This window comes from Bidens hawaiensis, unplaced genomic scaffold, assembly GCF_021521415.1.
Source record: "Bidens hawaiensis isolate Kalapana, Puna unplaced genomic scaffold, B.hawaiensis_p1.1 tig00419420_1, whole genome shotgun sequence".
Lineage (NCBI taxonomy): Eukaryota > Viridiplantae > Streptophyta > Magnoliopsida > Asterales > Asteraceae > Bidens > Bidens hawaiensis.
Genome location: NW_027504854.1, coordinates 425,175 through 438,842, shown reverse-complemented (window position 1 = coordinate 438,842; position 13,668 = coordinate 425,175). Strand labels below are relative to the sequence as shown.

The following is a 13,668-nucleotide window of genomic DNA, read 5'->3' as shown; positions in this document are numbered from 1 at the left end:
GTTTCATAATTATTAATCACATTAATAATTGACAAGAAAACGCAGCGAAATATTGAATCGAGTAATAACCATTTAACGGAACCGTACAGGATCCGGTTACAAACAATACGAGTACGAGTCAAAACAACTAAGTTAAATATAAATCAACAACGACAATATTTAAGTTTACTTTGGTTAATGATTAACCAGTTGAGACACCAAAGATCGACAAACGAGTGCTAGAAAAACGAACGCGAGACGAAACTAGGTCGACCGAACAGAACAGGAACAACTACAGCAAACTTGGCGGTGATGCTGGGCTGTTACGGTGGCTAGTTTTCGATGGCGGGAAGCGGCGACTTGATGGCTGTCTTGACAACCTTTCAATCGGAGGGAAAGGGTTTGGTATTCCTTTTGGAGTTGCCGGCTGACCTATCTCAGGTAATGATATCCCAATATATATTATGATCAATCTTCATATTTTATATATATATATATATAATTGAATAATAGGCCTCTTTCAAGTCCATGCATAACAATAGGCCCGAACCTAGTTTTTTTATCAACTAGTAATTAAAAGACATTATATTATTTATACACTAATAAATAATAATCCCTTTCAAAGAAATATAATTAAATATATCGTTCCATCAACTAGTTCGTTAATGCCAATTAAAACATGTTAAGTGGATTTAATGTTCGTCGTCAATGGTGTAACTCTTACGGGTCATAACCAGGTCGGCCACATTGACTTAAGCGGACCGGTCCATATTTCCAACAGTCTCCCACTTGGACGGATTCGGTTAAGTTTCTCCACGCTGACAACCCGCTGTGCCCTAGCTACACATGGTTGCCCCCAACAGGTTATGACATTTTAAATTCATTAACCAAAGGATCTTGGAATACACTATTGCAAGATAATGAAAATATAGTAATCGTTGTCATCTATCCTTTCTGTATAAGACACCAATTGAACAATGAGACATGGATCAGATCAATCTCATATGGCGTTCAACCATTATCGTTTTCGTTCTCGAGTCAAAGTGGTCCAATGAAACACACAGTAAGTTTGGGTGAGGCCTCACACTTTACCAGTTTGAATCAACGAAGGCGCCAAGATGTCTAACTGTTACATATCATGTAAGAGTACAGAATCCCATCTTGATTACATACAACTCCCACTGAACTTTAGAATACTCCCAACCAATGCCTTATGACTGGCAGTTACGCGACAACGTTTGACACTGATCAAAGAATACCTTCAGTAAACGAAAGTTCTAATATGTATCTTAGGTCTAAGGATACTAAATGAGCATACCAATATCAAATGCATCTTATGACTAAGATCCATGAAGATGATTTGATGCGAGTTACATCCAATGTCATTCATAATGAGGTCTGTGAGTTTGGAAGTCAACCCTTTGAGTCCAAAGTCAGAATAGTCTTAACTCAGAATCGCTCCCACGAGTCTAACCGACTACGAATAATTTAGAATACAATACTCATGGACTAAACGTATTAAAATGAACATAGTTATAATATTAAATGTTTGCATTTAACCATTATATTCAAAAGTGAACTCAAAAGTATAACTGTTTAAATGTTCATATATCCAAATACTAAATCAAAACAAATTACTAGCTAATCTAAGACCGATAGCATCATTGTGTTGGTCATGCTTGTCATGAGTCATCGGCTTAGTGAACGGATCTGCTAGGTTTTGATCTGTGTCTACTTTGCTTATTATGATGTCACCTCGTTCCAGTATCTCCCGTATGAGGTGGAACTTCCTTAGAATGTGCTTGGCTCTGTGATGAGATCTGGGCTCTTTGGCCTGAGCAATAGCACCTGTGTTATCACATAACACCTCGATTGGTTTGCGAATACTCGGAACCACATCGAGATCGTAGATGAACTTCTTCATCCAAGCAGCCCCTTTAGCAGCATCTGTTGCAGCTATGTATTCAGACTCAGTGGTGGAATCTGCCACCACACTCTACTTGGAGCTTTTCCAGTAAATAGCTCCTCCATTGAGGTGAAAACAAAATCTGACTGTGAGCGAGAATCATCTCGTTCAGTTTGGAAGCTAGCATCAGTGTAACATCTTACAGTCAGCTCCTCTTCCACTCCCCCAAACACCAAGAACATATCTTTGGTCCTATTCAAGTACCTTAGAATATTCTTTACAGCAGTCCAATGGGCAACGCTAGGACTCTGTTGAAAATGACTGGTCATGCTCAAGGCATACGAGACGTCTGGTCTGGTACATAACATAGCATACATGATAGAACCAACCGTAGAAGCATATGGAATTTCTTGCATATGCTTAGATTCAATGTCCGTTGCCGAAGATTGTGATTTGCTCAACACGGTTCCTTTAGTCATTGGAACAGCTCCTTTCTTGGAGTTTTCCATTGAGAAGCGTGCCATTACTTTGTCTATGTAAGTACTTTGACTTAGCCCTAGAATCCGCTTAGATCTATCTCTATAGATCTTTATTCCCAGAATATATGCGGCTTCTCCAAAATCTTTCATTGCAAAACAAGATTCCAACCAGTTCTTAACTTCCTTAAGCATAGGAATGTTGTTTCCAATGATCATTATATCATACACATATAAGATGAGGAATGATATAGTGCTCCCACTAGACTTTCTGTAAACACAAGGCTCATCTTCATTTTTGACAAAACCAAACTCTTTGACTTTCTCATCAAAGTGAAGATTTCAGCTTCGAGATGCTTTCTTAAGTCCATTAATGGAGTTGTTCAATTTGCAAACCCTATTATGATATTTAGGATCGACAAAACCTTCAGGCTGAACCATATAAACATCCTTAGAAAGATGTCCATTAAGAAAAGCGGTTTTGACATCCATTTGCCATATCTCGTAGTCATAGTACGCGGCTAATACAAGTAATATCCTTATTGACTTAGTCATAGAAATGGGCGAAAAGGTTTCATCATAGTCAACCCTTGAGTTTGAGTAAAACCTTTCGCGACTAGCCGTGCTTTATAGGTTTGCACATTTCCATGCATGTCGGTTTTTCTTTTGAAAATCCATTTGCTCCCTACTGCCCGACCATCGGGGGTAGCTCAACTAAGTTCCAAACTTGGTTATCATGCATAGATTGCATCTCGGCGTTCATGGCATCTCGCCATTTCTCAGATTCCGGATCCAAAATTACAGATTTGTAGTTAGCAGGTTCGTCATTAGACTCAGCTACTAATAAGACTTCGGGACCATCTAAATGCCATAGGTATCTAGACTCTGGTACGGGAGTCTTACTACTTCTGCGAACGCTCGTGTTCATGTCTGATGTATCAGCAACAACAACTTGTTGATCAGACGCTCCAACTTCCTCAGCGGTTGTTGTGTTTCTTGAATTTCTTCAAGATCGACAATGTTATCTCCAGTTCCTCGATCGAGAAATTCTTTCTCGAGGAAGTGGCCTTTCCTCTTGATAGAAATCAAATTTGTATCAGGATGAAAGAAATAATAACCGCTTTGGTTACAGTATCCGACGAAAACAACTTTTACGCGGCATGGATCGAGCTTATTATCAGATCATTTGTGATATAAGCATCGCATCCCCATACTCTAAGGAAAGACAAGTTGGGCTTTCGCCCATGCCATATCTCATATGGGGTTTTGTCTACCTTCTTAGTTGGAGCCAGATTGACAATGCGGGCAGCGGTCATAAGGGAATAACCCCAAAAGGAGTGAGACAAGTTGGTTCTACACATCATCTATCGAACCTCCTCTCGCTCACGCTATTATGTTGGGGTGTGCCAAGTGGAGTGAGCTGTGAAACAATTCCACGCTCTTTTAGATGAGCGATGATCTCTGAGCTGAGATATTCTCCACCTCGACCTAATCGAAGCTTCTTAATAGTTTTACAAGTCGGTTTTCCACTTCATTATGAAACTCTTTGAACTTTTCAAAAGTTTCATGCTTCTTTTTCATCAGATACACATAAGCATATCGACTGTAATCGTCGATAAAATAAACGAAGTATCTTTCATGGTTTACAGACATAGTTCTGAAAGGTTCACGCACATCAGTATGTATGAGTCCCAACAGATCCTTTGTTCGTTCATTCTTATAAGTAAAGGAGTCCTTGGCGAGTTTGCCAGCTAAGCAAGATTCACAATCGTCAAAAGAGTCCGGTCCTGTGAATTCAAGAATCCTTTCGGATTGGAGTCTTTTAACTTGTGCCTTGCTTATGTGGCCAAGTCCGCAATTCCATAGAAACGTATCATTGATGCCAGATCTGATACATTTAGAAAGATTAAATACATTATTGTTAATTTGAACATCAATCTCATAAATACCATTTCGAGGTTTAGCCTCAAAATAAAAGATATCATTCAAGTAGGCAGAAATAGCAATACCATTAAAAGCATACTTAAAACCTTGTTGAAAAAGTAAAGAAACTGAAATAATGTTCCTGGTCAAACCAAGTGCAAACAAACAGTTATTCAAAGTAACTACAAGGCCAGACGGACAAGCAAAATGATACATGCCGGTTGCAAGAACTGGGACTTTCTTCCCATCACCAACGATGAGTTCCATGCTGCCTTGTTTTAGTTTCTTCCAGTTTTTAGGCTCCTGCAAGACATTAAGGATGTAGTAACCACATCCGGTATCAAATAACCATGTGCTGCTAGAAACAGTTAAAAGTTCAATAACTTATATGGAAATACCTTTAGAAGAGCCTTCACCATTGGCCCTCCTCTTTGCTAGCTCAGCTAGATGATCGGGACAGTTACGCATCCAGTGCCCCATCTTGTTGCACTTGTAGCACTGGCGCTCCTCAGGAGGCAGCGACGGTGCCTTTGAAACATTCCTGTTAGTGTTTGTGGCATGCTTGGCAGCAACAGTAACCTTCTTCATGCCTTTACCGTTATAACCCCGGTTCTTGGGTTTAGGCTTCTTGACACCAACCGATAGAACCAACAAAACTTGATTAGTTTTAGTAGGAATGTTCATCTCAACCGTCTTGAGCATACCATGAAGCTCCGACACTGTCTTCACCTAGTCATTCATGTTAAAATTCATTACGAACTGGTCGTAAGAGCTGGGAAGAGAGTTCAAGATGAAGTCTGCTGCCATTTTATCTGACAGCGGATAATCAAGTTCCTTCAGTTGGTCGATGTACCCTTTCATCTTGACGACATGCGCACTAACAGGGGATCCCTGTTCCATCTTGCAGCTGATAAGCTGTTTCATGGTGTCAAAACGTTCTTGATGGGCTTGTTTCTGAAACATTCCCTTGAGTTTCTCAAGCATCTCATAGGCACCAAGATCTTCTAAGCTAGCAAGCTCAGATGACATGGTGGCTAGCATAATGCAAGCGACTTCAGAGGAGTCGTCATTATGCTTCTTAAGAACCTTTCTGGCAGCAGCTGTATTGTTTTCAGGCTCTAATGGAACCGGTCCATCGAGAACATAGAGCTTATTTGCCATCTTGAGAACAAGTCTCAAGTTGCGGTGCCATTCAAGAAAATTAGTGCCATTCAGCTTTTCTTTCTCAAGAATAGTCTTGAGGGTGAATGGGGAATTATTATCAGATGACATCTATTTAAATAAGTAAAAGTAATTTTAATTAGTATTTTCGATGTTATAATCCTATTAGTAATGACCCAATTAACATTAATAAAATAAGGATTTGAGAATCTGGCTTCCAGTTAGTAATGGCAGCTGTAGCACACAACAAAAGTGGTTAGGCAGACTGACAACGATTGCCAATTGTGAATAAAGCACAACTCTCGGTTATGAGGCCTATTAAGACAACAATTGTCTAGGTAGATACGTTTAGCCTCATCTATGCCAACTTTAGTCTTCAGACAACTGTAGCACGTAACAGGAGAGTAGATTAACAGTCGCCCTAGTACAGTCACGTGCGAAAGGGCCGGATGTGTCAACGAAACCCTTTCACCTTGAAGGGATAGGCTAGAAAACAAGTGCGATGTTGTAGCTCCAAACACTTGAAATTTCGCGGTATGCCTCAAGTGTGGCTTATAGTAGGATGGCATAAACTATTGATTTTAAAATTGGGATTAATTTTAGAATTTACCGAATAGAGTAAAAGTCCAGTTTTACTGTATTAATCGGGACAACTTAATGAACCCTTTCATCTCTCAGGACACTTAGTTTTAAATAACCTATTAAAACTAAGTTTGTCGCGATATGACTAACCAATTTTAAGTTAATAGTTAAACTATTAAGTTATAAGGTTTTGGAAAATCAAATTTTGTTTAATTTTGCAAAAAACTCAATTGATTGATTAAAATTTATTTTAATATATTTGGTATTAGGTTGGTGGTATTATAACCTATTATAATAAAGCAAGCAACCACAATAGCAAACAAGAATATGTGAATCTTAAATGGCCAAAAGGTGATTGGTTTTGCTAGAGCCTATTAGCAAGACCAATCGGGTCAAGGGGTCACAACACAAACAACCACAAGGATGGACTTTTGGTGCATCCGGTCATCTTTGCTTACTCCCACTGACTTCAAGAACTCCGTGAGCTCGTCCTTGGTTTTCCTTCGGGTCTTCTTCAATACAATATTCACTAATACAAGTAATGAAATACTAAACCCTATCTATTACAATTTTGAACCATCAAAGTGGCCAAAAACCATAAATAAAACCGAAAAATAAATACAACTTTTGAACCATCCATATGGCCAAAAACCAAAAACCATTCAACCAAACAAACAAAGTCGGGCCAGATTTACATATTCAATAAAAATAAAATTCAGCAATATTTTGGTCAAATAAAATAAATAAAATTTGACCAAACCAAGATTGCTCAAAAAACATATCTAGATCAAAAACTTCAACTAGCTTGAAGTTTATGATGTAGATCAGGTGAAAAGACCGGATTCGACTCGTATGTTGTAAACAAGGCTCTGATACCACTATTGGGTTCCAGTGGTGATGCCAATGGTTTAACTTTTAAACCCGGTATAATAATTTGGTTTCATAATTATTAATCATATTAATAATTGACAAGAAAACGCAGCGGAATATTGAATCGAGTAATCAACATTTAACGGAACCGTACAGGATCCGGTTACAAACAATATGAGTACGAGTCAAAACAACTTAGTTAAATATAAATCAACAACGATAATATTTAAGTTTACCTCGGTTAATGATTAACCGGTTAAGACACCAAAGATCGACAAACGAGTGCTAGAAAAACGAACGTGAGACGAAACTAGGTTCCGTGGTTGCGACCGAACATAACAGGAACAACGTCAACAAACTTGGCGGTGATGCTGGGCTGTTACGGTGGCTAGTTTTCGGCGGGAAATGGCGACTTGATGGCTGTCTTGACAGTCTTTCAATCGGAGGGAAAGGGTTTGGTATTCCTTTTGGAGTTGCCGGCTGACCTATCTCAGGTAATGATATCCCAATATATATTATGATCAATCTTCATATTATATATATATATATATATATATATATATATATATCAATAATTGAATAATAGGCCTCTTTCAAGTCCATGCATAACAATAGGCCCGAACCCAATGTGTTTTGAATTAACTAGTAATTAAAAGACATTATATTAATAAATAATAATCCCTTTCAACGAAATATAATTAAATACCTCGTTCCATCAACTAGTTCGTTAATGCCAGTTAAAACATGTTAAGTGGATTTAATGTTCGTCGTCAATGGTGTAACTCTTACGGGTCATAACCCCGGTCGGCCGCATGCCAGGGTTCGAGTCTTGATCTTACCCGGTTTTACCGTCTACTCACTGTCGTGAAGTTTGGCGGGTGTGGGGGTCGGATTTTATCATGGGAATCCCTAAATAGGTGGGGCGCTAGGGGTTACCCGTCTGTACTCGTGGCTGGCTCGGGCTACCTTTAGCCAATGGGGGCCACGTATGGAATATCCGGCGCTACTTAGTTGGTCGTTGCAAAAAATACATTAAGGTAAGACATGTGTAGCATACGTGGAAGAGTGAAACATTGATATAAAACGTACAACAACATAGGCCAGAAGTACATATTGTTAAGCATGATTTGGAAGCCATAGTAATTATGTGAGTGATTAGGAGGTTGCAATATATATATGTGTGTGTGTGTGTATTATAAACGAAAACTCGAAAATCCTGCGTGTCGCGATGTAGGCACTCCTCCCTTTTATGGTAGCCACCAGATTGCTTGATTTTTAAATGGAGGCTTCTCATGCATTTGATCCGAATTCACGGGTATGGGTCTTACAAAACCCTGATAGTCCTTAAATGGGTTAAAACATCTCATTAAATTAAAAATCAAGCTCACCAAATATTTGATATGAAAATCCTATAAAATAGGGATATACTAAAAATTAATATTTATTGTTTTTTTAAAAAGATATGATTTGTAATTAAGAAACAATTTTATATTAAAAAAAGAAGCGGGTCATGAGTTTTACCAAACCCATATAACTTTTAAACCATGTTATAACATCTTTTAATTTATTTGTGAAACAATTTTCATTATCAAATCCTAAGTATATAATTATTAACTTCCTTAGAATACATAAAACTAAAATCAAATATATATATATATATATATATATATATATATATATTAGAAACAAGTAAAATAAAATAACCCCGTAATACAAACAAAACCTTTAATATCCTACGTGTCGCGCTCTGGTCACTATCTGTCCCATCTCAAGCCACCAGATTGCTTCTATTTATAAATTTTGACGGGTATGGGCCTTCTAATGAAACCCGGATAGCCCACGGGTCATAACAACTCATCTTAATATTTTCCTTTTTCCTCTGCATGCGAGATCTTGCTCACACCCACCTTATCGCTGGTTTGGATTGAAACATGGAGAAGACTGGGCGAAGATCGTGGTGGATTGATTGACTTTCTCTATCTTCACAATTGCAAAATCTTACCTTTCAATCAACGATTCCATGGCGCGATTTCATCGCTTCAGCAACACATTAATTGCGCACTAATTTTGAATCCTTTTTTTACAGACGTCTTTTTCTTATTATGCTAATTTCAAATCGAATTCAACAAGTAAGTTATATCATTGCCTTAATCTATATGCATACCTAAAATTGATAAGCTTTTGTTCTATATTTAAGATCGGCCTTTGTTAACTATTAAAGATTCATAGTTCTTTATTAATTAGGTTTTTCGTTAATTTTTCTAAGGTTTTATGATATATATCATTATTATTGTATTCAATTTCAAAACGTTATTTCCGTTAGTGTTCTTATTAGGGTTATTTTTCGTTATGCATTTGTTAGTTATTGAAGATCATTTGAGGTTTATGATCCCGATAATAAAATCATGACTGGATAAGTTGCTAGAACTTTACACCCTTCTAAATCATGTACAATTATTATTATTATTATTAGTTTTATGATTATTATTATTATTATTATTATTATTATTATTATTATTATTATTATTATTTTGTATAAGATTGGAGCGGTTTGTTACAATGAAACTCTAATTAATCTAAAAGAAAACCACCGTTCCTATTCATCGATTTTAAACGATCTAATTGCTACAAGTACTATGTTTTACAACTATTAATCTTTGTTTCTATAGGTTTGATCACCTCCAGATTCGTCATGATTTTATGTTAGATGCTTTACTGATAAACTCCAAAATTGAGATCTACAAATTTATGTTTAATTTTAGTTAGAGGCTTCAAGTTGAAGTGAATTGAGTTTTGTTTACTTTCAAAGTTAAAGTATCAGATTATTGAATATGATAGCTTTAATGTTTTGGGCTAAACACCTCAGTAGGGTATTATATAAGGTTTGACTTTAATGATCAAACATTTATTTTTAAAATTTAATTTAATGCTAATTGGTTTTAATTTACTTAAGTACTTCAGTGGGGTATTCAAGTAAAGTTTGGGTTTCATCGTCAAATAATTTCTTTTATGCAGATTGGATATAACTTATTTTATGGATTTGTAAATTGTGTTATCTCCTAATTTATTTGCATATCAAAACTCACTTTAATTTAGTTGCTTATTTAATTTGCAACGTTTTTGTTTTTTTTTTTCACATATTTTTGTTTGACTTTTGGATGTATATGGTTTTGTTTAATAATATATTTTTTAGATAATGATATTGTTGGTGTTTGAAACTTCACTTTTAACTCAATATTACTACATGTTTTACTTATTTGTAAGTTTAAGTATCTAAATTGAGCGAATATGTTATCTGGAGTTTTGCACATAAATAAAGAAATAATATAATTTCGCATGTTACAAACGGAGAATTGTTCTTGAAAATTGAGTTGCGTGTTATTTTTTTGAAGTAGCAATCTTATGAGAGTGTCTTGGTACTACACTCAAGGTCAGTTGTTTCTACTCTATATGTAATACGTTTTTATGATGTGTTCTTGGGTATGTGTGTTCCTTTGTATGTTGGTAATATGTAGTTTAAAACCTTTCTTTTACATTAATCTTTTAATAATTGTAGTGTCAAACGTGTGTTTTATCTTCGGCGAAGTTCGTAAAAAATGAGCAAAGAATACATTTATGTGAGACAAGATATGTTTTATGAGACGGGAATGAAGTCTCAACTAGGTAAAAAGAAAAGGTATGCAACTTTGTTTTACCTTTGATAATTATTTTTGTTACAACAATAGTATGATTACTACCATAATCTGTTTATTAAAAAACTAAAAAGAAAATAATCACTTGTAGGCAATACCAACTTTCTATTGCAAAAGAATCCCAAATGTTAAAGCATTTGGCATGATTAAAAAATCTTATTTCAAGAACATTGCTGAAGTTGTTTTGGGTAGAGAGTAACAACTTACTGATATTGTATCATCAGATATCAAGCATGTTGAAAACAAGGTCAATTGTGGAATAAATATCTTCATGAATAAATACAACAAGTTCAGAAAGTTAAAGTTTAAGGTGTTGGTTTCTTTCTCAATTGATGTAGGTCATAGATCATAAACGGTCCAATGTTAACAAGAAGCGTATTTGATTGAGATTCGGTCATAATGGTGGTTACATATTTTGCTTACATTTAGACCAAAATATTTAGCTTTGTCTTTCAGAAAATGGGAAACACTAGGTTGTTACCATAATGGAATCCTTGGTACTCCAAGGTACCTTATCATTACTTTATTCATGTTCGTTCATTTAAAATAAAGACATGTTCGTATGCATTCATGTTTGTTCATTTAAAATCTAAATGAATAGTTTGCGATGGAAATGACAAGTCTCATACATCACAATTTATCCGGAAAAGACATCTAAATTAGTGACTTAAATTTACCACATTCATTTTAACGAACCCTTTATATATATATATATATATATATATAACTACTTAGATGTTTATAAAACACAAACGGACGAAAATAATTCAACGTAAATAAACGAACATAAATGAACGAACATAACCGGATGCTCACGAAAATAAATGAACAAACAAGATGCATGTTCATATTTGTTCGTTTTATAAATAAACGAGCCGAACAGTTCGTTAATGTTCGGTTCTTTTATAGGCTTAAATTAACATGTAAGCTGATTGGACATACATCTATAAGTTATACTTAGTAACTATAGATATATTTATATAAACACTTTTATAAACCTTTTTACATTTGCAAGCTTTAAGATATGGATCACACGGGTTAAAAGTCGTTTGAAGTTTATTGCATTGTGTTTTTGTAATCATGCTAACGGGTTCGCGCAGTCCGACCTAACCTTGACAGAATTTTATGAATACCTTGACAGAAGATGAATGCTATTTTAGCTCCATTGTATCCTTAAAATATAATTCTTCTGATAAACAAAATACAACAGGTATACAAAATTTCTTTGTGATCATGCTTTGTAATGGACTGTTTATAAATGAGTCATAATATCAACTTCATATTTGGCAGGAGGAGCCATCAAGGTTAAAACTTGTATTATCATTTTCTTCATTGAAGTACCATGTGAACTGTAGAAGTTAAGTGGCAAGATTCATATTAATAGTTTATCTTATTTTTAAACTTGTTTGCTTGACTCAAAAGTCAAATTCATACAACAAAACATATATAAAATATTTTCATATTTTTAGGAAACTGGTGGTGGCGGCGGTCGTGGTGGGCTGACTGCCATGGTGGTGGTGATGGTGGCAGCGCAATATGTCACATAAGCATGTCACATGTATGCCAAATAATAATGCCACATCATGAAAACTAACGAAGTTAAGATTTCGTTAGTCAGGGTTCATTTGTAGAAAAAAAAAGATAAAAGGTGAGACTGTCATTAGTCATTTCATTAGTTATGATTAGCAAGTTAGTTCCACTATCCAACATCCATTCCAAGGTGTCAGCTAATCAAAATATCCAATCGCCGTTAATGTCTTCATCCTTTATTCGTTTCCGATTATTTAGAAAACCTCTTTTCGTCTTTCCCTTCTATCTTCTTTTCCACCAAAAACCCTAGGGTTTTCCTCTCACCTATTTGACATATGAATAATCAAAACCATCAAATGTCAAAATTGTGCTAGAAATAAAATTCTTCGTTTCATGTGTATTATAAGAACAAAAATAATTAATTTGTATAATTAATAAATTTTCATAAAAAAACACATACCAATCTAAGTATTTTTTTTTGTGGTGATGGTTATGGTTAGTGATAATGGTATTTAATGTGGGATGATTAAAGGTGATTGCTTGTGTATGAATATGGCAACGGTGGTTCGACGTCAGTGTGGTGGCTTGTGGATGAAAAGTGGCAGCATCGGTGGTTTAACAATGAAGGCCAGTGGTAGATCTGTTTGTGTATCATGTCAGGTCTTTATAAAAGATATTAATCTCTTTAAACATACCCAATGCTGAAGGATGCTTCATAATCAAGAAAATCACAACATGTTTAATTTTTGCAGCACTCTTAATCTCTTTAAACACACCCAATGCTGAAGGATGCTTCATCTGTTTCAAATAAAATCATAAAAATAATCCAGTTTGTAAATAATAATAATAATAATAATAATAATAATAATAATAATAAAAACTAACATTCGGCTTTTCAAGCCAACACATTTTCACTTTCTTCCTCCTATCTAACAAGCACATCAATTCACCGTCTATTTTCGATGAACCAAGACTCGGTTTACTCTCCGCTCTAATTCAAATGATGGTTCCATTAGCATGTTTTCTTCATCACAATTTATAGTTTTGATTACCAACTCCATGTTTTTAGTTGACCAATCATCACATAGGTTCGGTTACGTCTCTTATCTCATTAACAAAACCAACTTCATACTCATCTTATTCTCTCTTTTAACATGCCATGTAGAGCTCAAACCCATAAGTTTTAATAATTTATTACGTCTAGCATCAACACCATCGAAACTCGCAGCCCAATAATCATACCCAAACCCAGAAATAGAATAGTCCTAAAAAATGATCTAAATCTGAGTCAATCGTAACGTAGAACACCTGGTGGGCATCAGAAAATTTATCTTCTTTTTTTAAATCAAATATTGTCAACACAATAACACATCCTCCAACAATCATTACATACGGACATCCAGTTTAACCAAAAACAATAGAACTTAAAATATAATAACCTAGTTTCAAATAATATAAAATAGCCCCAAATTTTCTAGGGTTATGGTTATTTGTATGATAACGAAGAAGCATCCAAGTTGTACATCAAAACAACTTACCGAATACCGTG

General features: G+C 35.3%; 1 protein-coding gene across 1 annotated transcript; it reads right to left on the bottom strand.

The window, feature by feature from the left end:
- Positions 1 to 5,013: 5,013 nt before the first annotated feature.
- On the bottom strand, positions 5,014 to 13,028 carry LOC143608718 (uncharacterized). Its single transcript, XM_077083675.1, has 3 exons — positions 13,005 to 13,028; positions 12,815 to 12,917; positions 5,014 to 5,402 (listed from the first exon to the last, which is right to left on the bottom strand). The coding sequence occupies exons 1-3, from the start codon at positions 13,026 to 13,028 to the stop codon at positions 5,014 to 5,016; spliced, it is 516 nt and encodes a 171-aa protein (XP_076939790.1).
- Positions 13,029 to 13,668: the final 640 nt, after the last annotated feature.